Source organism: Gadus chalcogrammus, chromosome 4, assembly GCF_026213295.1.
Source record: "Gadus chalcogrammus isolate NIFS_2021 chromosome 4, NIFS_Gcha_1.0, whole genome shotgun sequence".
Taxonomy (NCBI): Eukaryota; Metazoa; Chordata; class Actinopteri; order Gadiformes; family Gadidae; genus Gadus; species Gadus chalcogrammus.
The window spans coordinates 34,278,536-34,302,382 of NC_079415.1; the positions used below are offsets into that span (position 1 = coordinate 34,278,536).

The following is a 23,847-nucleotide window of genomic DNA, read 5'->3' on the forward strand; positions in this document are numbered from 1 at the left end:
TAACATTCCCAGAAGCCAAGTCAATCCGACGTGGAAGCAGTTCTCTCTTTCGGGAGGAAAAGAAAACACATTTTGAAACAAGTAGTCTGACAGACATAAACAACAACAAGGTGAGTGAAGCAGCATAACTTTCAGAGAAGTTAAAACCTCTCTTCCTTAGTGAATTAAAAAAATAATGGACTTGCTCAATTCATAAACCCTGTCGTCTGTGTCTAGGATGGCCTCTGCTAACACTTCCGGGTCTGAAGAGAACTTTTCATGTTCCATCTGTCTAGATGTGTTCAACAGCCCAGTTTCCACACCATGTGGGCACAACTTCTGCAGAACCTGTATTACAAAGTACTGGGATGAACAAGTCAAGTTCAAATGTCCTCTTTGCAACATGGCTTTCAACACAAGACCTGATTTACGGATTAATACCCTCTTATCAGAGCTGGCCGCTCAGTTTCAAACATCCATACGAGTAAAAGATCAGCTCTGTGTTAAACCCGGAGAAGTTCCCTGTGACGTCTGTACTGGGACCCAGCTGAAGGCCGTGAAGTCCTGCCTAGTCTGTTTTATCTCTTACTGCCAAACCCACCTGGAGCCACATCAAAGATTCGCAGTTCTTAAGAAACATCGGCTGGTCGAGCCTATGGACCGTCTGGGAGACATGATGTGTAAGAAACACAATCAACTTCTGGAGCTCTTCTGCCGGACTGATCAGGTATCTGTGTGTCAGCTCTGCAAAGAGACAGACCACAAGTCCCATCCTGTTGTACCTCTAAAGGAGGAATATGAAGTGAAGATCGCCCATCTGGGGAAGATGGAGGCTGAAGTTCAGCAGATGATCCAGGAGAGACTAAATAATATTCAGGGGATTAAAGACACAGTTAACCGCAGCAAAGCAGACGCAGACAGAGAGATAGCCGATGGTGTGCAGATCCTCACTGCTCTGAAGCGCTGCATTAAAAAGTGCCAGGATGACCTCAACCATATGGTTAAAGAGAAACTGAAATCCACAGAGAAACAAGCTGAAGACCTCATCAAAGAGCTGCAGCAGGAAATAGAAGATCTGACCAATAGAAGCTCAGAGGTGAAGCAGCTCTCACAGACTAAAGACCACCTCCACTTCCTCCAGGCCTTCAGATCCCTGAAGAATCCTCCACCCACCAGGGACTGGACCACGGTGGAGGTCCGTCCTCCGTCATACGTAGGGACCTTGAGGAGATCCCTGGATCAGCTGGAGGAGACACTGAACATGGAGATGAAGAAGCTGCGTGATGCTGAACTGAAGAGGGTCCAGCAGTATGAAGTAGATGTGACTCTGGATCCTGATACAGCTCATCCCCGTCTCGTCCTCTCTGAGGATGGGAAACAAGTACATGATGGAGGTGTAGCGAAGAAACTCCCAGACAACCCTAAGAGATTTACAAAGTCTCTAAATGTTCTCACGAGGCAGAGCTTCGACTCAAGGAGATTTTACTTTGAGGTCCAGGTTAAAGACAAGACTGCATGGTGGTTAGGAGTGGCCAGAGAGTCCATCGACAGAAAAGATCGGTTCAAAGTGGCCGCTGGGACGGGTCACTGGACTCTCATCTCCAGCAAGGAAGCGTTGCTATTTATCGGAAACCTTGATGTCTGTCTCTCTCTAAGAGCTGAGCTCCAGAAGGTGGGGGTGTTTGTTGATTATGATGAGGGTCTGGTCTCCTTCTATGATGTGGAAGCCAGGGTTCATATCTACTCTGCTACTGGCTGCACCTTCACTGAGCCTCTCTATCCACTCCTCGGTCCATTGTCCTGTGATTTTCAAGGTATAAACTCTGCCCCCCTGATCATCTCACCTGTCAATCAAACAGACTAGGACCTTTGTTTGATAGTAAAATAATCAAGCGACCAAAACAACTAATGTTGTTTCCTGAATTAGAATCTCTACCATGTGAGATCTGAGAGAACTGTTTTCATATCTTACTGCTGTCATAGAACAAGGAGTAATTCAGTAGGAAATGAACCCTGACTATTATAAATGATAACCCATTCTAAATTATTAGATAATATTATATTCTTCATTGTCCGTTTTCTCCAGTCTTTTAAGGTTTACTGCTATACAATTGTTAATGGTTGCAGTCATGTATAGCATGGTTTCAGGATTCATGTGTATTTCATTATCATCTAAACATTATTGTTAGTTTATACTTCGGAATCATGAATGACAACATAATCAAATGTAAAAATAGTTTTCTGATGTTAATAAAAATGGAAAAACAGCTGATGAGTCAATGACTCTTAATGTCCACCATACAACAACCCAACATGTGTAAGACAAAACGTACAGTTGCTACATGTCAAGATTCTCTCCATGTGTGTGAGTACAGTGGGGGGGTCGCTGACCCGCAACCCTTGTTTGAGGGTTGCGGGTTATTCAGCGGCGGCTGAGTTATTCAGCGGCGGCTGAATAACTCAGCCGCCGCTGATCAGGGTTGCCCCACTTGTCATCACTCCTCTCTCCGTCTCCAGGCGTCCCCCGTTATATGGATCTAAGCCTCCAGTTTGGAGAGGGTACTAGGGCTCACTGCAAATAATGCCGCAACTTGGTTTTGCAGATCACCAGCTTGAAGTTGCCCAGTCAGGCACCTGCTTGGCAGCACCTGGGCGTGCCAACAGCTCAAAACAAGTGTCAATAGCAACCGCACAATAACCTGTTTGGCAATGGCAGAAAAGATTTTGCATATTTTTCATTGGCGCAACCCACATACTCAGCGCTGCTGCTCATCCTACAAATGCCTGTCCCTTACAATGGGGCGCCATTTGAAAGGGAGCTAAACAGGCTTTCCAACGGTATAAGATGTATTGCTCATTTATGGATATGAAACGCACAGCATACTTGGATCTGGCATTGGCAAGCATTTAATGCTCAAGCTCAGATCCTTGCTTAGGTTTTCCTGCCATGATCCAGAGTTTATAAGCTTCACAAGCCTCAGTATGATTCATCGCTACATGCTCATTCCAGCCGGGTCTGCTGTTAGACTTCTTGTTCTGTCATGTTTATGAAAAGGTTTACCTCCATCATACAGGGCCGACACCACATTGTCATACATGGAACAGAGGTCTCTCTCATGCTCTACCCTCGTACAATTGGCATCTTTACACAAAATAGCTTCTTTGGGCAGATGTATATTACTTAATACACTACAATTACCCGTTGATGCATTTGTTGTTTTGACACATACATAAGGAGAGGGTGCACTGTACTATCTGCGTACACCCCTTCTGTAGTCGAAGAAAGTATCCCAATTGAATGGCAATGGTTTGAATTTCGTTTAATGGGGTCCATGCACAGAATCTAAAAGATTTTCCCCATGTGTCTGAGTGCCCGAGACTTTGTCTTGTCAGCTCTCCTCTCCTGTCCTCTATCCTCTCCTCTCTTCTCCTCCTCCTCCTCTCCTCTCTCTTACCTCTGCTCTCCTCCCACTGGGGGAGTCCAGCTCTAGTGGATCACTGTGGTGCAACGGCGCTCACACTCGTAATAATAGTAATAATTAAACCTTTATTAATGCCCTTGGGGAAATTCCTTCCCTGCATTTAACCCATCCAGGTGCTACTATTACTAGTACCACACTCGGAGCGTACAGCCACAGAGTACGGCGCTCAGGGGTGCAGGTGCCTTGCTCAAGAGCACCTCAACGTCGTCTTAGGCGGGAGTAGAACCTACAACCCTCTAATTATCGGTCGAGCCACTTAACCACTAGACCACCAATACTTTTAGATTATTATCAACTGGATGTTTCTTTTTCTATGTCAACAATCGAGACTTGCTATGAAGTTGGGGGGATCACACCATGAGAGGAGGAGGATGATCCAGATCTGCGGCGGTCCGTTGTGAAGGAGCCGTGCAGCTCCACATCATTCCAGTTCAAGAATCAAGTCAACCCTTATAAGGAAGAGACGGTGGAGAGGAGGCGGAGCATGTGGGTTGCAGGACAGAGAACTCAGGGGGATGTGGTGCATTCTGATTGGATGTAGCGTATGGAATCTGGACACGCAGGCACACACACACACACACACACACACACACACACACACACACACACACACACACACACACACACACACACACACACACACACACAGTGTTTAGGCAAAAAATATCAATAAAAAAATTGAAATAATGTACCCGCTGCTCGGAGGCTAAGTGGAGCCACTTGTGTAGTGTGTGTGTGTGTGTGTGTGTGTGTGTGTGTGTGTGTGTGTGTGTGTGTGTGTGTGTGTGTGTGTGTGTGTGTGTGTGTGTGTGTGTGTGTGTGTGTGTGTGTGACTCACTTTTACCAACAGGGGGTGCACTAGTACTTCAAACGCAGCAAGCTTTCCAAAAGCAAAAGGAAATCCCCCGCTGACCAGATCGTATCGCTGCCTGCTGCTGTAAGATCTGCTACTCGTGTGTGCACTTTGCGCGTGCACATCGGGGAGAGTTCCTACAGCAGCGTAGCGCCAATGAACAGCTCTTTGCTCTCTGTCTGTTTCTGTTGAAAATCGGATCGGGGTTGGATAAAAAGTATTCGGGGAAGCCCCGGAAGCCCAAATAGATCTATAACGATGATCCCAGTTGTAAATAACCATCGAATCATGTCTATATTCTGCACCGGCTCTCTCTTAACTCCAGAAAGAAGACAACACACATCAACGCATTTGAAGAGGCCGACACAGTGAATGAATGAAGTGCTGCGCCCACGCACCGAAGGGGCGGAGCCAGGTGTGAGGAGAGGAGGGGAGAGGACGTCATGTTGCAAGAGAGTCTAGCTGCAGACATCCACCCACACGCTCCAGACATCCACCCACACGCACTTCCGCTGCAGACAGAAACATCCACCCACACGCCGGAAATCGGATAATAAAAAATAAAAATCCTAGCACCCTATTGACTGGGGGACATTGAACATTTAGAATCTGAGACAGGATAGTAGGCTATTACATAACAGTAATTCATTAACTTTTATCCGTTTTATTACATTTTTCATCTCTTTTACCCCTTTTAACTGAACTAAGTGCTATGATCTCTTAGTTATAAACAGATTGTATGAACTAAACAGGCAGATCGAATATTTAACCATCGATTTTGTCTATTGAATGATATCACACTTCTCAGCCACCGCTGCGGAGATGAACAGCTGATAGGTGCAACTCTAGTTAAAGCGAAACGAGCTGCGTCAATTAAATTCGTGGTAATTATTTTATCACAACTTAACTCTGTTTTGGACTACAGATGACTGTCAAAAGTCCAAATCTTAAAATCGTTTATGCTCACAACACATCAACAAATCTCTAAAATCGTTTAATAAGACCGACTATAGGCTACACAACGTTTACAAAAAACATTTGCCTATCTTGCAAAAATTACACCTCAGTGTGGATTAAAACAACAAATGCTTCATTTTGGTGTAACGTTCTGTTATTTGTTTGATGAAAAAATCTAAACTTAATGAAACTAATAGATCGGTAAAGAAATGCAAGCCTCGTGCATTTATAATTGTATCGCTGTGTTTTGAATAGTCACCGTGACCTACCATAACCTCCAAGTGCAGCTGAGCCGAACGTCACATCTTCGTGCAGTGAGTCCCGTTGTTACACCGAATTCTGCGACCCACCGAAAAGTGTGACCCGAGGGGGCGCTGTTGAATAATGTGCAACTCGCGCTCCAGACATCCACCAGCACGCAATTTCCGGCGTGTGGGTTGATGTTTCTGTCTGCAGCGGAAGTGCGTGTGGGTGGATGTCTGGAGTGTGTGGGTGGATGTCTGCAGCCAGACCCCTCTCTCATGTTGAGGAAACGAAACCTAAAGCACCCCGACGTGTAAACTGTTCTCTCTTTCAGGAGATAATAACACGCATTAAATAGTCAGACAGACAGAAACAACAACAAGGTGAGTAAAGCAGCACAACTTTGAGATAAGTTAAAAACACTTTTGCAATATAGGAATAACAAAAATAATGGGATTGCTCAATACTTAAACCTTGTCGTCTGTGTCTAGGAATGGCCTCAGCTAACGCTTCCGGGTCTGAAGAGAACTTTTTATGTTGCATCTGTCTAGATGTGTTCAACAGTCCAGTTTCCACACCATGTGGACACAACTTCTGCAGAACCTGTATTACAAAGCACTGGGATGAACAAGTCACGTTCAAATGTCCTCTTTGCAACATGGCTTTCAACACAAGACCTGATTTACGGATTAATACCCTCTTATCAGAGCTGGCCGCTCAGTTTCAAACATCCATACGAGTAAAAGATCAGCTCTGTGTTAAACCCGGAGAAGTTCCCTGTGACGTCTGTACTGGGACCAAGCTGAAGGCTGTGAAGTCCTGCCTAGTGTGTCTTATCTCCTACTGCCAAACCCACCTGGAGCCACATCAGAGAGTCGCAGTCCTGAAGAAACATCGGCTGGTCGAGCCTACGGACCGTCTGGAAGACAGGATGTGTAAGAAACACGACCGACTTCTGGAGCTCTTCTGCCAGACTGAACAGGTGTGTGTGTGTCAGTCCTGCACAGAGACAGACCACAAGTCACATCCTGTTGTACCTCTAAAGGAGGATTATGAAGTGAAGATGGCCCAGCTGGAGAAGATAGAGGCTGAAGTTCAGCAGATGATCCATGAGAGACTAAATAATATTCAAGAGATTAAAGACACAGTTTACCGCAGCAAAGCAGATGCAGACAGAGAGATAGCCCATGGTGTGCAGGTCCTCACTGCTCTGAAGCGCTGCATTGAAAAGTGTCAGGATGACCTCAACCAAATGGTTAAAGAGAGACTGAAATCCACTGAGAAAAAAGCTGAAGACCTCATCAAAGAGCTGGAGCAGGAAATAGAAGATCTGACCAATAGAAGCTCAGAGGTTAAGCAGCTGTCAAACACTGAAGACCACCTCCACTTCCTCCAGGCCTTCAGATCCCTGAAGGATCCTCCACCCACCAGGGACTTGACGACAGTGGACGTCCTTCCTCCGTCATACGCAGGGACCTTGAGGAGATCCCTGGATCAGCTGGAGGAGACGCTGAACATGGAGATGAGGAAGCTGCGTGATGCTGAACTGGAGAGGGTCCAGCAGTATGAAGTAGATGTGACTCTGGATCCTGATACAGCTCATCCCTGTCTCATACTCTCTGAGGATGGGAAACAAGTACATGATGGAGGTGTGAGGAAGAAACTCCCAGACAACCCCAAGAAATTTAGACTGGGTAGATGTGTTCACACGAGGCAGAGCTTCTCAGGGAGATTTTACTTTGAGGTCCAGGTTAAAGACAAGACTGGATGGGGGTTGGGAGTGGCCAGAGAGTCCATTGACAGAAAAGATTGGATCATTTTGACCCCTAAGACGGGTTACTGGACTCTTTACTTCAACAAGGATGGTTTGGTATTTAATGATGACCCTGCTGTCCGTCTCCCTCTGAGAGCTGAGCTCCAGAAGGTGGGGGTGTTTGTTGATTATGATGAGGGTCTGGTCTCCTTCTATGATGTGGAAGCCAGGGTTCATATCTACTCTGCTACTGGCTGCAGCTTTACTGAGTCTATCTATCCATTCCTCTGCCCAGGCAACCATGATTATGGAGGTAACAACTCTGCCCCCCTGATCATCTTACCTGTCAATCAAACAGATTAGGAACTTTGTTTGATAATAAAATAATCAAACGACCAAATCAACTAATTATGTTTCCTGAATTAGAATCTCTACCATGTGAGATCTGAGAGAACTGTATTCATATCCTACTGCTGTCATATAACAAGGAGTAATTCAGTAGGAAGTGAACCCTGACTATTATAAATGATAACCCATTCTGAATTATTAGATAACATTATATTCTTCATTGTCTGTTTACTCCAGTCTTTTAAGGTTTACTGATGTACAATTGTTAATGGTTGCAGTCATGTATAGCATGGTTTCAGGATTGATGTGTATTTCATAATCTAAACATTATTGTTAGTTTATACTTCGGAATCATGATTGACAACATAATCAAATGTAAAAATACTTTTCTGATGTTAATAAAAATGGTAACACAGCTGATGAGTCAATGACTTTAATGTCCACCATACAACAACCCAACATGTGTAAGACAAAGATCACAGTTACTACATGTCCAGACTCTCCCCGTGTGTGTGAGTACTGTGACTGTGTCTTGTCATCTCTCCTCTCTCCATCCTCTCATCTTAGTTCCTCCTCTCTCCTTCCTCTCTCTTCTCCACTCCTATCTCCTATGTCTGCTCTCCTTTCTAGCTCATCCAGGATTGTGTTGAGTATTGTTCAGCGTGCACATTACATATGAGTAAATACACGTTGATCTCGTCTTCACTATAGTCTACTACCTGTGTCCCGGCGCATACAAGCAGCAGTACCATAATCAGTGTTGTGAGCGACACCCAGTGGCGGGAGCGGGTATCAGCACAGAGGGGCGGAACCTTCTTTGTGGGCCCCTAATCCTACTCTTTTGTACTACACCTAATTTGACTACTTATTTAATATTGTGAGACAAGATTCTCTTTTTTGCATTTCATCACATTATTAAGGTACAAATTACTATCTTTCTTTCATTATTTTGATCAGCCGTTCAGGTAAGAGTCGTCTGCGGTCTCTTTCTCACACACAGTATTAATAGAATTGTATCGTCGAATAACATGAAGGTGTTAAATGAATACAACGTGTTTATGGCGTCGGCTTGGCCGCTGGTGTGTTGAGGATTGCCGCAGCAGACAGAGTGGGAGACGTCTTCCGCGAACTTTGGCTGAGTGATGACGACGCACGCTTTGGACAAGCCACCGACCGCCTGGTTTAGGGAATCACCCCCGGTGTACGTACTCCATTTAAAAAGAAGTACAAACGTGGAACACTTTGCAGGAAGAACTATTTGCACCGAATGAGACGGGATAAGATAAAGAAAGCATAGAATTGTTGACGGCTTTTTAGCGCCAAACAAAATTTCAACGTCCTTAAAAACAAGACTCGTCGTCTGGTTCCTCGACCTTCTCTCACCTCCAACTATAGAAGATCATGTTAGCCAAACCATAACTCTGATGTGATCATTAGCAGACGTTTGTATCCAGAGCGTCCAGTGAGATGATGCTGAACTGAAGAGGGTCCAGAAGTATGAAGTAGATGTGACTCTGGATCCTGATACAGCTCATCGAAGGCTCATCCTGTCTGAGGATGGGAAACAAGTACATGATGGAGGTGTGAGGAAGAAACTCCCAGACAACCCTAAGAGATTTACATATATATATGTTCTCACAAGGCAGAGCTTCTCCTCAGGGAGATTTTACTTTGAGGTTCAGGTTAAAGACAAGACTGCGTGGTTTGTAGGAGTGGCCAGAGAGTCTATCAACAGAAAAGATCGGATCATAGTGAACCCTGAGAATGGTTGCTGGACTCTCATCTATTACATGGATGGGTTGGCATTTCAGGATAACCCTGATATCTGTCTCCCTTTGAGAGCTGAGCTCCAGAAGGTGGGGGTGTTTGTTGATTATGATGAGGGTCTGGTCTCCTTCTATGATGTGGAAGCCAGGGTTCATATCTACTCTGCTACTGGCTGCAGCTTTACTGAGTCTATCTATCCATTCCTCTGCCCTGGCAACCATGATTTTAAAGGCAACAACTCTGCCCCCCTGATCATCTCACCTGTCAATCAAACAGACTAGGACCTTTCTTTGATAATAAAATAATCAAATGACCAAAACAACTAACGTTGTTTCCTGAATTAGAATCTCTACCATGTGAGATCTGAGAGAACTGTAGTCATATCTTTCTGCTGTCATTTAACAAGGAGTAATTCAGTAGGAAGTGAACCCTGACTATTATAAATGATAACCCATTCTAAATGATTAGATAACATTATATTCTTCAATGTCTGTTTTCTCCAGTATTTTAAGGTTTACTGCTATACAATTGTTAATAGTTGCAGTCGTGTATAGCATGGTTTCAGGATGGATGTGTGTTTCATAATCATCTAAACATTATTGTTAGTTTATACTTCGGAATCATAAATGACAAAATAGTCAAATCAATCTTCTGATGTTAATAAAAATAGAAAAACAGCTGATGAGTCAATGACTTTCAATGTCCACCTTACAACAACCCAACATGTGTAAGACAAAGATCACAGTTACTCCATGTCCAGACTCTCCCCGTGTGTGTGAGTACTGTGACTGTGTCTCGTCATCTCTCCTCTCTCCATCCTCTCATCTTAGTTCCTCCTCTCTCCTTCCTCTCTCTTCTCCGCTCCTATCTCCTATGTCTGCTCTCCTTTCTAGCTCATCCAGGATTGTGTTAAGTATTGTTCGCCCCTAATCCTACTCGTTTGTAGTACACTTAATTTGACTATTTATTTAATATTGTGACACATGATTCTCTTTTTTGCATTTCATCGCATGATTAAGGTACAAATTACTTTCTTTCTTTCATTATTTTGATCAGCCGTTCAGGTAAGAGTCGTCTGCGGTCTCTTTCTCACACACAGTATTATTAGAATTGCATCGATAATAACATGAAGGTGTTAAATGAATACAACGTGTTTATGGCGTTGGCTTGGTGGCTGGTGTGTCGAGGATAGCCGCAGCCGTCAGAATGCCGTCTGCTGCGAACTTCAGCCGAGTGATGACGTCACACGCTCTGGACAAGCCACCGACCGCCTGGTTTAGACAACTTTCACGCCAAATTTGTACCGGGTGCCAAATTTGTACCGGGCACGTCAACAGTTGTCCGTTGCCAGGTAACGGACAACTGATTACGTAAGGGTTGTCCGTTGCCGGGCAGGTTTCAAAAAAACATTCGCGCTCATGTTGCCAAAGACGAAATAACATTATACAGATAACGGATCGCTAGATAACACTTGTTTTTACTTTATATTTGTATTGTATTTAATTGTTTAATCAAATTTGGTCATGTATTTGGAAGTGTAAGTGTTATCTGTCTTGTCACAGTCAATGTTATCGGTCTTCTCACGGTCAATGAACAAGTGCGAATGAACGAGCTTGAAGGTTCGCGAATGTTCGTGAACCTATCACGTCATTCGATCGCGTCGTCCGTTGCCTGGCAACGGACAACGCGATCATCTGTTGCCAGGCAGGTTTGGAATGGATTACGTGTGGATGATGACGTGCCCGGTCTACATCCTCCATTCAAAAAGAAGTACAAACGTGGGAAACTTTGCAGGAAGAACTATTTGCACCGAATGAGACGGGATAAGATGAAGAAAGCATAGAACAAACAAGGGATCGTTGAACACAAATAGTCCTGTTAACTAGTAGCTACATGCACAACGTCATGCAGGCTAATAGGCAGCCTGGGCACGTAACGTATCTATGACTAGGTAATTGAGCTAAGCTAGCAGCTACAGGCTGCCCATTACAACATCCACACATCGTTAAACAAAAGCAATGTACATGCACCAGTTCAAACATAACATTCTTACTATGACGGAAGACATACCTACGCATTGATGTTCTGTCCTCTCAGCTCCTGAGTCCCGCTCTGTCTCATCATGGACTTCAAAACGCCAAGCTGTCACTCCGATCAAGACTGGCCAATAGAGACATGTCTTACATCTTTCGGCGTAGGTCCCGCCCACGAGATTCAGCTCAACAGCAAGCAAAGCTTTTGGTTTTGCAAACAAAACTTTTGGATTTCCATGAATAATTTTTTTCATCACATTTATTTTACTTGCAATAAAACATTTGATTGCAGTGTGGAAAGTTTTGCTCTCAAACCTATGCTGTTTGATTGCATAATAAAGACACATACCTCCCAACATAACCAACGTTGCTATAGTACATTGATGCGAGACGGGGTGGATTGAACGTGTTGTAGTAGCAGAGAATGGCCTGCGGGGCAGTATGTACATTGTTAAATACATGAATAGGCTTGAATTTAGTAGAAACATGGATGTTTCATATTTTTACAAAATGGATTATGTGAACATTGCAGAATAACAATCATGTTATATTAAATGTATTGCAGGAGTTTAGCTTGACATTAACCAAGTTAAAGGACAATAAAATGAACCTCACCAAACATGTAGATGTCATTATGGGATTTTAATAACAAAAACACTTGACAGAAGTTTAATACAATTTTGTAAGGGAAAGCAGAGTAAAACATTCTCCCAAATGAATCTTTTCAAAATGTCACCACCATTCCGAAAGCAAGTGAAGAGGTTTGTGTAAAAGCAGTCCTCCCTGACCAGGTCTGTCCCTGACTCTAAACCCTGACTCTCAACCCTAACGCTGAACCCTCTCAGGGGAGAAGACGCGCCTTCAGTGTAAAGGTTCGAACCACAGAGAAGGAAGAAGAAGAGGAAGCAGTAGAGAGTAGTGAAGTAGTGAGGTTAGTGACAGACGTAAGGGAAAGGCGTGTGGAAGCACACGGTTACATGTGGGGTGAAGAAGATCACTCCCACTGGAGGTCATTGATCCATCAGTCTCAGACTGCTGAGCTCAGCAGGTCTTCTGGAGGACGAGGCTCAGATGAACTGAGGAGACGGGACCAGCAGGATGTCAGGATCAGGGCGGGTTCAGCTCAGGTGTGTCTACCCCCGACCAAACAGGATCAGGTAGGGTTCAGCTCAGGTGTGTCTGCCCGGACCAAAAAAGGACATTGATTAGGTTCAATATTCAAAAGATGCAACATTATCTGAACCAAAGAGACGTCATTAAGGAGCAGGCAGGCTTTAGGGTGCCTTGCTCAAGGATGCATCACTGTATTCTGAGGACTTGAACCCGGCACCATTGGTCTGAGAGTTGAACACCAAACCCCCAACCCAGTCCACTACGTCCAGATAATGCAAACTTACGAGGAGTCCTTGATGGTAGAGTCCTGGTTGTCCTCAGGATTTGCCTTCCAGGTGTACGGCTTCTCCATCAGGCCTCCAGATTCCTGGTCTGGTTGCAAACGTAATTTGTCTCTTGAAAGGTAACAAACACAGTAGTAACTTGTCTCTAATGAAAGGAAACAAACACAGGAGTAGTTTGGCTCTAATGAAAGGTAACAAACGCAGGAGTAGTTGGGCTTTAATGTAAGGTAACAAACTCAGTAGTAGTTGGGCTCTAATTAAGGTAACAAACAGCAGTAGTTGGGCTCTAATGGCACGTAACAAAGTAGCAGCTATAGTTTGTCTGGTAAACAACCACAGTACTATGCCGTAACTTTTACTGGACAAACTAATCCTGCGTTAGAACAAGTCCACCCTGTTTATTAAACATGTAGTTTGTATTATTTTTAAGCCCTTTATTTCCACTTTGTTTGGTTAATACAAACTTACAATCCTTGTTGGTAGAGTGATGGTCATCCTCCAGATTCACGGCTCCCCTACCAGCTCGCCTCCGCTCCAGAAACACGTTCTAGTAAGAAAACACAGCGGTAGTTGGTCAACCCATGTCAAAGTAACAGCTGTATTTTTCCCTTTAGGTCAACCATGTAAGTAAATAAAAACTTAAGAGGAATCCTTGTTGGTCGATTCGTCCTCCAGCGTCTCAGCTCCTCCAGCAGCTCTCCTCAGATAGAGTCCTTGTCTGGAACAAACAGCGGAAGCCTTGCTTCAACATGTGGTAAAACAGATGTAGTGGTCTGGTATATATGGTACAAACGCCGGTAGTTTGTGGTAGGAGTATTCTACAAGAAGTGGCAGTGAGTGTGATGATCACTTCAGAGTCAAGCTCCATCTACCCCACGACAGACGTCCTTCACCAGGCAGGGCCTCCACCAGCTCCTCCACCAGGCAGGGCCTTCAGCACGACACCTCCATCAGCTCCTTCAGCACGGCTCCTCCATCAGCTCCTTCAGCCATGGATTCCTGGTCTGGTTACAAACAGTTGGTCTCAGCAGTAAATCACCTGGGGACGCAACACACCCCACCTCCTGCATCTGAGGTTCACTTGTAAAATGTAAGTCAAATTTAACCATATTTAAACACTTGAATTAGACAACGTCTGCAGATTGTCGTGTTCAGCAATTCATCCACTACGGTCGTAGCAGCACTAGTAACATTAATGGCTCATATGACTCATACATAACCCCCGTAAGAATTAACTCAACTCACAGCTTGGCACAGATTTAAAGTCATAAGATGATCAAAACCAGACCTAAACTACCGTGGATTTTAGTGTTTCAGATGAGCTTGGTGATGGTTACCCTCTGGTCCGGTGCTGCAGGCCCCTGGTCTCCAGCCTCAGTCTCCGGTCCATCCTGGCACCACAAGCCTCCGGTCCCCAGCCTCTCAGCCTCGCCGTTCAGCTACAGCAGCAGGTTTATATCAGCATTCGCCCAACAATGAACTTATTTGACTCATCCGAAACCGAGTTACACAATTAATTGAACTATTATTTTATAACTCAAGGCTAGAAAAGACTTGAGACCAGACATGAGCATTCCGTTTTTGGGAATGAAGACAGAGCAGTCCACAAGTTTAAAGAAGTGGTTCAGGCCATGCATTGAAACTGACCTGAGAAGACTCTACTCACAAACCAGAGCACTGACCTGTTCTGGAGGACTTCTGACAGGAGGTGGAGGTCTGGCTCTGGGTGAGGAGGTGGAGGTCTGGCTCTGGGTGAGGAGGTGGAGGTCTGGCTCTGGCTGAGGAGGTGGAGGTCTGGCTCTGGGTGAGGAGGTGGAGGTCTGGCTCTGGGTGAGGAGGTGGAGGTCTGGCTCTGGGTGAGGAGGTGGAGGTCTGGCTCTGGGTGAGGAGGTGGAGGTCTGGCTCTGGGTGAGGAGGTGGAGGTCTGGCTCTGGGTGAGGAGGTGGAGGTCTTGCTCTGGGTGAGGAGGCAGACACCTTGGGACAAACTACGTGTTAACTTTTTAACCTTGTACAGTTCTAGAGTATCTTCTACTGTAACATGTGGGAAGGACGGCCATTATTTTAGCTTTGATATTATCCAGTTGGTAACTCTGCACCAAAGTCGTTGTTTAACGTCGTTTCATTGGGTAGGGTTTAACTTCTGTGGCAATTAATGACAGCAGATATTTAGAACGTACAAAAGCTGAAGTAACAAAGAACACTAAGCAGTATCGATATTAAATCAAATATACTCAGCCATATTTAGGTGCTGGGTTCCTTTGAAGAAATGTCAAATTGTCTTCCACCTTGAAATGATTTTCAGCCTTCAATGATGTCAAAATTGGGCCCGCAAGTAGAACGCCGTTTTGTACGCAGCGAGTCCCGTCACGTCAACGTCGTTAAAATTACGGCGCAACCATCGGAAATTATCCACATATTGTACGACGTACGCGTCAGTATGTATTTAATATCAAACTAAGTTGTTTAAGATAAGGGGCAACAATTCCCAATGGAAACCGACTGAAAAAGTTTCCGTTGGCAACGGCTCGAGGTTACGCAAATACAATCCAGAACGTTCCGCCAGATTCCCTCAGGGGTCTCCCGACCAACTAACTGCCAGGTGGTTTCTTATGGTTGTCAAGACTACAACATTCTATGCTAACCATTAGGACTAAATCAGGTGACCACACTCAGAACCTTCCACGGCGGGAAGCACAAACCGTCCGACTGGAATCCGAACATTCCAGCCGGAACCAACCAAAGAAAAAACAGAACCAGCGCCTCACCTTGAGCTGAACGGAGGAAGATCCTGAAGTCCAGAGATGGTCTTCATTACAACACAGCCAACAGACTTACCTTGAGGAGATCCGTTTGTTGCCGTTGGTAATTACTACTATACAGTATACCTTTACATTATAATGCACCCAGTGTGTACAAGTTATATCACTCAAAACCGTACGAAGAACCAAACTACCATGTACGTCCCACAACAACTTTAAACCTAAAATCCTGGAATCATTCAATACAAAACCGTGCCTACATTTTAAAATTATCTAGATTATTCAGGATACAAACCATACAGAGCAAATCTAAACGTTGAGCTCACAGAGAGCCGACCATAGCCCTGCAACGTCACCCTGACCGCCTCATCACCAACAGCAAATCATGCCAGCCAACACATGTACAGGTCCAGTGAGAAGTGGGCATCTGAGTGAAAGGACTGCCCATAATAAAAAGAAGCCCAATTCCTGAACTATCCAACCATCTTCATGGTTTAAAGACTTGACATGCCATTGTGTTCTAATCACCTCTGTCTACTCCCTCGTTACTTATAAAACTCTACATCTCCATCACTAGAGTGTTGCATCCTACTCACGGGGGTGTGGTCTGAGTGAGGAGAGATGCATGCTGGGATACAGTGCTGTCTGAAGTCTTCAGTTCTATAGACATGCCCCTCAGGAGAAACCAAGTGCTTGAGAATCTGTTGTGACATCAGTTACATGAGCTTGAAAATCCTTCAAGATGGCGCCAGGATTCTCAGAGGAGAAAGGCCAAGAGGAAGAATGAGTCATCGCCACGCCTACCACCACACACGTGAACGCACACACCCACACACACCAATACACCATATAGATTCACACACACAACATATAGATGCAAACCATATGCATACACACACGATAGATACAAACCATATACAGTATATACACGCACACACACCATAGGTATACACCATATAGATACACACCATAAAGATGAACACGCAAAATAGACACACCAAAGATTAACTTAATATAGTGTAGCGGGCCAGTGGGTGTGGGGTTTCAACGCTACCAAGTTGAGTAGACAAAATGGCACAACACAGAGCAGTTCCAAGCAGAAATAAATATCTATTTTTAAAAGGCTCATCCACCTCCTATATGCTCCAGTCGTCCAACACCTTCCACCTGTCTCTCTCTCTCAGGGCGTTCCGTTCTTCCAGGCGATCACACAGATCCTGCCTGTCCTTTGCTAGCCCTAGCTTCTCTAGCTCCTCTTCCAACTCCAACTTCCCCACATGTCTGTTTGCTAGCCCTCTTAAGCCCAAGCACCCCTGCCTAACGATCCCCAGGCTTGCCTCGTTAGAGGGAGGAAGTCCATATTTGGCTTGGGGGTGGAGCCAGCAGGTTGCCAGACCTACCAATCCCCTCACTCCTCCCTGGCGTCTGCGCACACACACACACACACACACACACACACACACACACACACACACACACACACACACACACACACACACACACACACACACACACACACACACACACAAAGACAGTGTCTAGGCAAAAAAGATCAATACAAAATGTGAAATAAAAAACATTATTTGTGTACCCGCTGCCACTTGTGTGTGTGCGTGTGCGTGTGTGTGTGTGTGTGTGTGTGCGCGCGCGCCCGCGCGCGTGCGTGCGTGTGTGCGTGCGTGGGCAACGTGGTGACGCCTGCCAAAACAAACATACATACATGAATAAAAACAACACAGAATGAAACAGGCAGTCTCTTCCTGGCCAGGTACCTCAGTGTGGGGCCCCGTCTAAAGCTAGGGCCCCACTACACGCTGTCTTCAACCTGAAGCCATCATTAAACCATTGAGCCGTGCACATTTAACCAGTGGCGTGCGCCGCTCGCCCAGTCTCCTCTTTTGGGAACACAAATCTAGGGACGGATTCAAACTTGTTGTAGTAAACGACGGACTGGCGCCGGCTGATTGGAAATCCCCGACTGAAGTAGGGAATGATGATTAGCGGCAGGCAGAGCGTGGTCAGGTGTGTCGAGGGGATGAGGACCAGAAACAACCAGCGACCACTAGATGGGGGTGTTGGACCGCGTAGCAGGACGTAGGTATAACAGTTCTTATGTGGCATTGCAGAGGGATCAATGTGAGAAGGTCGAAAGTGCTGTTTTTTAAAAGGAGTTACTTGCCAATATGAGGAGGAGACCAAAAGGGTCAAAAAGCATTTGACATTTTGAATAGAGTGCCGTGCTTTTTGAATCGACAGTCATTTTGAATTGAGACATTTGAATATAAAGTTCACTGATCATGAGCCTAAATGTATGTAGCTGGAGAAGTTTGTAAAATACATCACTAACGAGGAATCCCCTTGCTTATGTAAGATATTTTTGGCAGGGTTAACATTGTGTTAATAAGGGCCTGTGTCTGTGTGCGTGCGTGCGTGCGTGCGTGCGTGCGTGCGTGCAAGTGTGTGTGTGTGTGTGTGTGTGTGTGTGTGTGTGTGCGTCTGACATTGAGCTGTAACGTGGCTTGAATATCTGGATTGTCATTGCTCAACTTTATCACAGCGTGGTCTATCTATTTATCTACATTTATATAAACAGTATAAATAGATCTATCCATCGATATCTTGTTCTCTTTTTCTTTTGATCAGCCGTTCTGGTAAGAGTCGTTTGCAGACTCGTACTCACACACATTTATACATTTATGAGGTTAAAGTCTGGGAGATAAGCCTTATAACACTGCTAGTGTTGACGCTACATCAAATCACAAACCATAAATCATAGATAACCTGGGCACAAAGAGAGAGGGTTGCTTTTATAAATACTTTCGTGAAAAATACCAGCCTCAGGAAAAATGAAGTCAAGTCAATTGTTTTTGTATAGCTCTTAATCTTAGTTACAGAGGCAAATCACTATTAAATCACCACAATGTCTCTGGTTTTTCATCAGCTCTTGGTCAATGTTTTGTCGTGTTTCAAACATATTTGCAACACGTCAACGTTTTTGGATTACAGCGCATGAATGCACCCAAGGCCAGAGTGTGGAACTTGAACCGTTAGTGAACAGTGTCCGTGGGGGCGGAGCCAGCTATTAGGGGAGGAGCCAGGAGTAAGGAGGGGAGAGGACGTCTTGTTAAGGAAATACAACTTAAGGTTCATTGAAACCAAAGCCACCCGACGTGGAAGCAGTACTCTCTGTGAGGAGAAAAATAAATCTCATTTTGGAAAAAATTGTCAGAGAGACAGAAACCACGAAACGGTGAGTGAAAAAGCACAACTTTGAGAGAAGTTCAAACCTCTTTTCCAGTTATGGCATTACAAAAATAAGGGAATTGCTCAATACTTAAACCTTGTCGTCTGCGTCTAGGAATGGCCTCTGCTAACACTTCCGGGTCTGAAGAGAACTTTTCATGTTCCATCTGTCTAGATGTGTTCAATAGTCCAGTTTCTACACCATGTGGACACAACTTCTGCAGAACCTGTATTACAAAGTACTGGGACGAACAAGTCAAGTTCAAATGTCCTCTTTGCAACATGGCTTTCAACACAAGACCTGATTTAAGGATTAATACCCTCTTATCAGAGCTGGCCGCTCAGTTTAGAACATCCATACGAGTAAAAGATCAGCTCTGTGTTAAACCCGGAGAAGTTCCCTGTGACGTCTGTACTGGGTCCCAGCTGAAGGCCGTGAAGTCCTGCCTATTGTGTCTTATCTCTTACTGCCAAACCCACCTGGAGCCACATCAGAGAGTCGCAGGCCTGAAGAAACATCGGCTGGTCGAGCCTATGGACCGTCTGGAAGACAGGATGTGTAAGAAACACGACCGACTTCTGGAGCTCTTCTGCCAGACTGAACAGGTGTGTGTGTGTATGTTGTGCACAGTGACAGACCACAAGTCCCATCCTGTTGTACCTCTAAAGGAGGAATATGAAGTGAAGACGGCCCAGCTGGGGAAGATAGAGGCGGAAGTCCAGCAGATGATCCAGGAGAGACTAAGTAATGTTCAGGAGATTGAAGACACAGTAAAGCGCAGCAAAGCAGATGCAGACAGAGAGATAGCCCATGGTGTGCACGTCCTCACTGCTCTGAAGTGCTGCATTGAAAAGTGCCAGGATGACATCAACCGAATGGTTAAAGAGAAACTGAAATCCACAGAGAAACAAGCTGAAGACCTCATCAAAGAGCTGGAGCAGGAAATAGAAGATCTGACCAATAGAAGCTCAGAGGTGAAGCAGCTCTCACACACTGAAGACCACCTCCACTTCCTCCAGACCTTCAGATCCCTGAAGGATCCTCCACCCACCAGGGACTGGACCACGGTGGAGGTCCTTCCTCCGTCATATGTAGGGACCTTGAGGAGATCCCTGGATCAGCTGGAGGAGACACTGAACATGGAGACGAAGAAGCTGCGTGATGCTGAACTGAAGAGGGTCCAGCAGTATGAAGTAGATGTGACTCTGGATCCTGATACAGCACCTGCCCAGCTCATCCTCTCTGAGGATGGGAAACAAGTACATTATGGAGGTGTAGCGAAGGCCCTCCCAGACAACCCTAAGAGATTTACAGATGTTCCATGTGTTCTAACGAGGCAGAGCTTCTCCTCAGGTAGATTTTACTTTGAGGTCCAGGTTAAAGACAAGACTGCGTGGTCTGTAGGGGTGGCCAGAGAGTCCATCGACAGAAAAGATCTGATCACAGCGACCCCTGAGACGGGTTACTGGACTCTCTCCTCCTACGAGGATGGGTTGGTATTTAATGATAAACCTAATGTCCGTCTCCCTCTGAGAGCTGAGCTCCAGAAGGTGGGGGTGTTTGTTGATTATGATGAGGGTCTGGTCTCCTTCTACGATGTGGAAGCCAGGGTTCATATCTACTCTGCTACTGGCTGCAGCTTCACTGAGCCTCTCTATCCATTCCTCTGTCCATGGCCCATTGATAATGAAGGCTTAAACTCTGCCCCCCTGATCATCTTACCTGTCAATCAAACAGACTAGGATCTTTGTTTGATAGTAAAATAATCAATCGACCATAACAACTATTGTTGTTTCATGAATTAGAATCTCTACCATGTGAGATCCAAGAGAACTGCATTCATATTTGCTGTCATATAAGTAAGGGATAATGCCCGACGAGGTGTCCATTTTCAGGAATTAATGGACGACGTGGAGGCGTGAACCGTCCGACGCGAAGCGGAGGACGGTTCACGTCCATTAATTCCTGATAATGGACACCTCGAAGGGCATTATCCCGCTTATACCACGGTCACTTACCAACGGTGACCAAATTAAGACCATTAATTTATATTTTCATGCGTTTTACAATCCGAATATAAAGTTTTCCACAAAACATACATTTGTTTGCCTGGTTACGCCTGAGGGTCTGACTAATACCCGGAACCACCATTACACGCCCGTTGGGTTCTCATGCAACGGAAACGTTGTTCACTCCTCCAGTAATTAGGACGGACCATAGCTACGACTTTAGAATGGGAGGTAGCGGGAGGTATAATAGTCCGCTCAGCTTTGTTTTGTTTCCCGTTGCTATGGTTACTACTATTTTAGAGACGATACGCCAGCTAGCGCATTAATTGAGAACGGTAAACAGACAATTTGACGGAACTACTTGTCCAGGTGTCCGTATATCAGGAGTTAATGCACACCCTGCATCCAATCAGAATCGAGTATTCCCGCAGACCGTGGTTTAACAAGGAGTAATTCAGTAGGAAGTCAACCCTGACTATTATAAATGATAACCATTTCTAAATTATTAGATAACATTGTATTCTTCATTGTCTGTTTTCTCCAGTCTTCTAAGGTTTACTGCTATACAATTGTTAATGGTTGCAGTCATGTATAGCATGGTTTCAGGATCGATGTGTATTTCATAATCATCTAAACATTACTGTTAGTTTATAGTTCGGAATCATGAATGACAACATAATCAAATGTAAAAATACTTTTCTGATGTTATTAAAAATGGAAAAACAGCTGATGAGTCAATGACTTTTAATGTCTACCATACAACAACCCAACATGTGTAAGACAAAGATCACAGTCACTACATGTCCAGACTCTCCCCGTGTGTGTGAGGACTGTGACTGTGTCTCGTCATCTCTCCCCTCTCCATCCTCTCATCTTAGTTCCTCCTCTCTCTTCTTCTGCTCCTATCTCCTATGTCTGCTCTCCTTTCTAGCTCATCCAGGATTGTGTTAAGTATTGTTTTTCATGCACATTACATATGTGTAAATACCCGTTGGACTTGGCGCATACAAGCAGAAGTCCCATAATCAGTGTTGTGAGCGACACCCAGTGGCGGGAGCGGGTATCAGCACAGAGGGGCGGAACCTTCTTTGTGTGTCCCTGATCCTACGCTTTTGTAGTACGCCTAATTTGACCATTTATTTAATATTGTGACACATGATTCTCTTTTTTGCACTCCATCGCATGATTAAGGTACAAATTACTATCTTTCTTTCATTATTTTGATCAGCCGTTCAGGTAAGAGTCGTCTGCGGGCTCTTTCTCACACACAGTATTAATAGAATTGCATCGTTGAATAATATGAAGGTGTTAAATGAATACAACAACGTGTGGGAGACGTCTTCCGCTGTCGCTCTCCAAGGTGCTGAACTTCGGCCGAGTGATGACGTCACACGCTTTGGACAAGCCACCGACCGCGTGGTTTAAGGAATCACCCCCGGTGTACATACTCCATTTAAAAGACGTACAAACGCGGAACACTTTGCAGGAAGAACTATTTGCACCGAATGAGACGGGATCAGATGAAGAAAGCATAGAACAAACGAGATCGTTGAACACAAATAATCCTGTTAACTAGTAGCTACATGCACAACGTCATGCAGGCTAATAGGCAGCCTGTGCATGTAACGTACCTATGACTAGGTAATTGAGCTAAGCTAGCAGCTACAGGCTGCCCATTACAACATCCACACATCGTTAAACAAAAGCAATGTACATGCACCAGTTCAAACATAACATTCTTACTATGACGGAAGACATACCTGCGCATTGATGTTCTGTCCTCTCAGCTCCCGAGTCCCGCTCTGTCTCATCATGGACTTCAAAACGCCAAGCTGTCACTCCGATCGAGACTGGCCAATAGAGACATGTCTTACATCTTTCGGCGTAGGTCCCGCCCACGAGATTCAGCTCAACAGCAAGCAAAGCTTTTGGTTTTGCAAACAAAACTTTTGGATTCCCATGAATAATTTTTCTCAGCACATTTATTCTACTTGCAATAAAACATTTGATTGCAGTGTGGAAAGTTTTGCTCTCAAACCTATTTTGTTTGATTGCATAATAAAGACACATACCTCCATAACTAACGTTGCTATAGTACATTGATGTGAGACGGGTTGGTGGAGTGAACGTGTTGTAGTAGCAGAGAATGGCCTGCGGGGCAGTATGTACATTGTTAAATACATGAATAGGCTTGAATTTAGTAGAAATATGGATGTTTCATATTTTTACAAAATGGATTATGTGAACATTGCTGAATAACAATCATGTATATTAAATGTATTGCAGGAGTTTAGCTTGACATTAACCAAGTTAAAGGACAATAAAATGAACCGCACCAAACATGTAGATGTCATTATGGGATTTTAATAACAAAAACACTTGACAGAAGTTGAATACAATTTTGTAAGGGAAAGCAGAGTAAAACATTCTCCCAAATGAATCTTTTCAAAATGTCACCACCATTCCGAAAGCAAGTGAAGAGGTTTGTGTAAAAGCAGTCCTCCCTGACCAGGTCTGTCCCTGACTCTAAACCCTGACTCTCAACCCTAACGCTGAACCCTCTGAGGGCAGGAGGACGCGCCTTCCGTGTAAAGGTTCGAACCACAGAGAAGGAAGAAGAAGAGGAAGCAGTAGAGAGTAGTGAAGTAGTGAGGTTAGTGACAGACGTAAGGGAAAGGCGTGTGGAAGCACACGGTTACATGTGGGGTCAAGAAGATCACTCCCACTGGAGGTCATTGATCCATCAGCCTCAGACTGCTGAGCTCAGCAGGTCTTCTGGAGGCGAGGCGGAGATGAACCGAGGTGACGGGACCAGCAGGATGTCAGGATCAAGGAGGGTTCAGCTCAGGTGTGTCTACCCCCGACCAAACAGGATCAGGTAGGGTTCAGCTCAGGTGTGTCTGCCCGGACCAAACAGGATCAGGTGAGGTTCAGCTCAGGTGTGTCTGCCCGGACCAAAAAAGGACATTGATTAGGTTCAATATTCAAAAGATGCAACATTATCTGAACCAAAGAGACGTC

The 23,847-nt window shown here is 44.8% G+C and overlaps 2 protein-coding genes and 1 long non-coding RNA gene across 5 annotated transcripts in view; 2 read left to right on the forward strand and 1 right to left on the reverse strand.

Annotated features, from left to right (window-relative positions):
• On the forward strand, positions 1-20,559 carry LOC130381394 (E3 ubiquitin-protein ligase TRIM39-like). Its single transcript, XM_056589006.1, has 2 exons — positions 1-110; positions 18,932-20,559. Exon 2 carries the CDS (start codon positions 18,934-18,936, stop codon positions 20,557-20,559), a length of 1,626 nt encoding a protein of 541 aa, XP_056444981.1. The 5' UTR covers positions 1-110; positions 18,932-18,933.
• On the forward strand, positions 5,749-8,161 carry LOC130381398 (zinc finger protein RFP-like). 2 transcript variants are annotated; one of them, XM_056589010.1, is made up of 2 exons: positions 5,749-5,897; positions 6,006-8,161. In XM_056589010.1, exon 2 carries the CDS (start codon positions 6,008-6,010, stop codon positions 7,628-7,630), a length of 1,623 nt encoding a protein of 540 aa, XP_056444985.1. In that variant the 5' UTR covers positions 5,749-5,897; positions 6,006-6,007; the 3' UTR covers positions 7,631-8,161. The 2 variants fall into 2 exon arrangements, with proteins under 2 accessions (XP_056444985.1, XP_056444986.1); XM_056589011.1 differs by having other exon boundaries at positions 6,066-8,161.
• LOC130381456 (uncharacterized) overlaps positions 12,058-23,847 on the reverse strand; it is an 18,463-nt gene continuing 6,673 nt past the window's right edge. For both annotated transcript variants that reach the window (XR_008895411.1, XR_008895412.1), the window contains 5 exons: positions 23,526-23,771; positions 13,685-13,816; positions 13,281-13,359; positions 12,813-12,900; positions 12,058-12,594 (listed from right to left, as the gene is read on the reverse strand). This is a non-coding gene — a long non-coding RNA (uncharacterized LOC130381456). The remainder of the gene's footprint in view (positions 12,595-12,812; positions 12,901-13,280; positions 13,360-13,684; positions 13,817-23,525; positions 23,772-23,847) is intronic.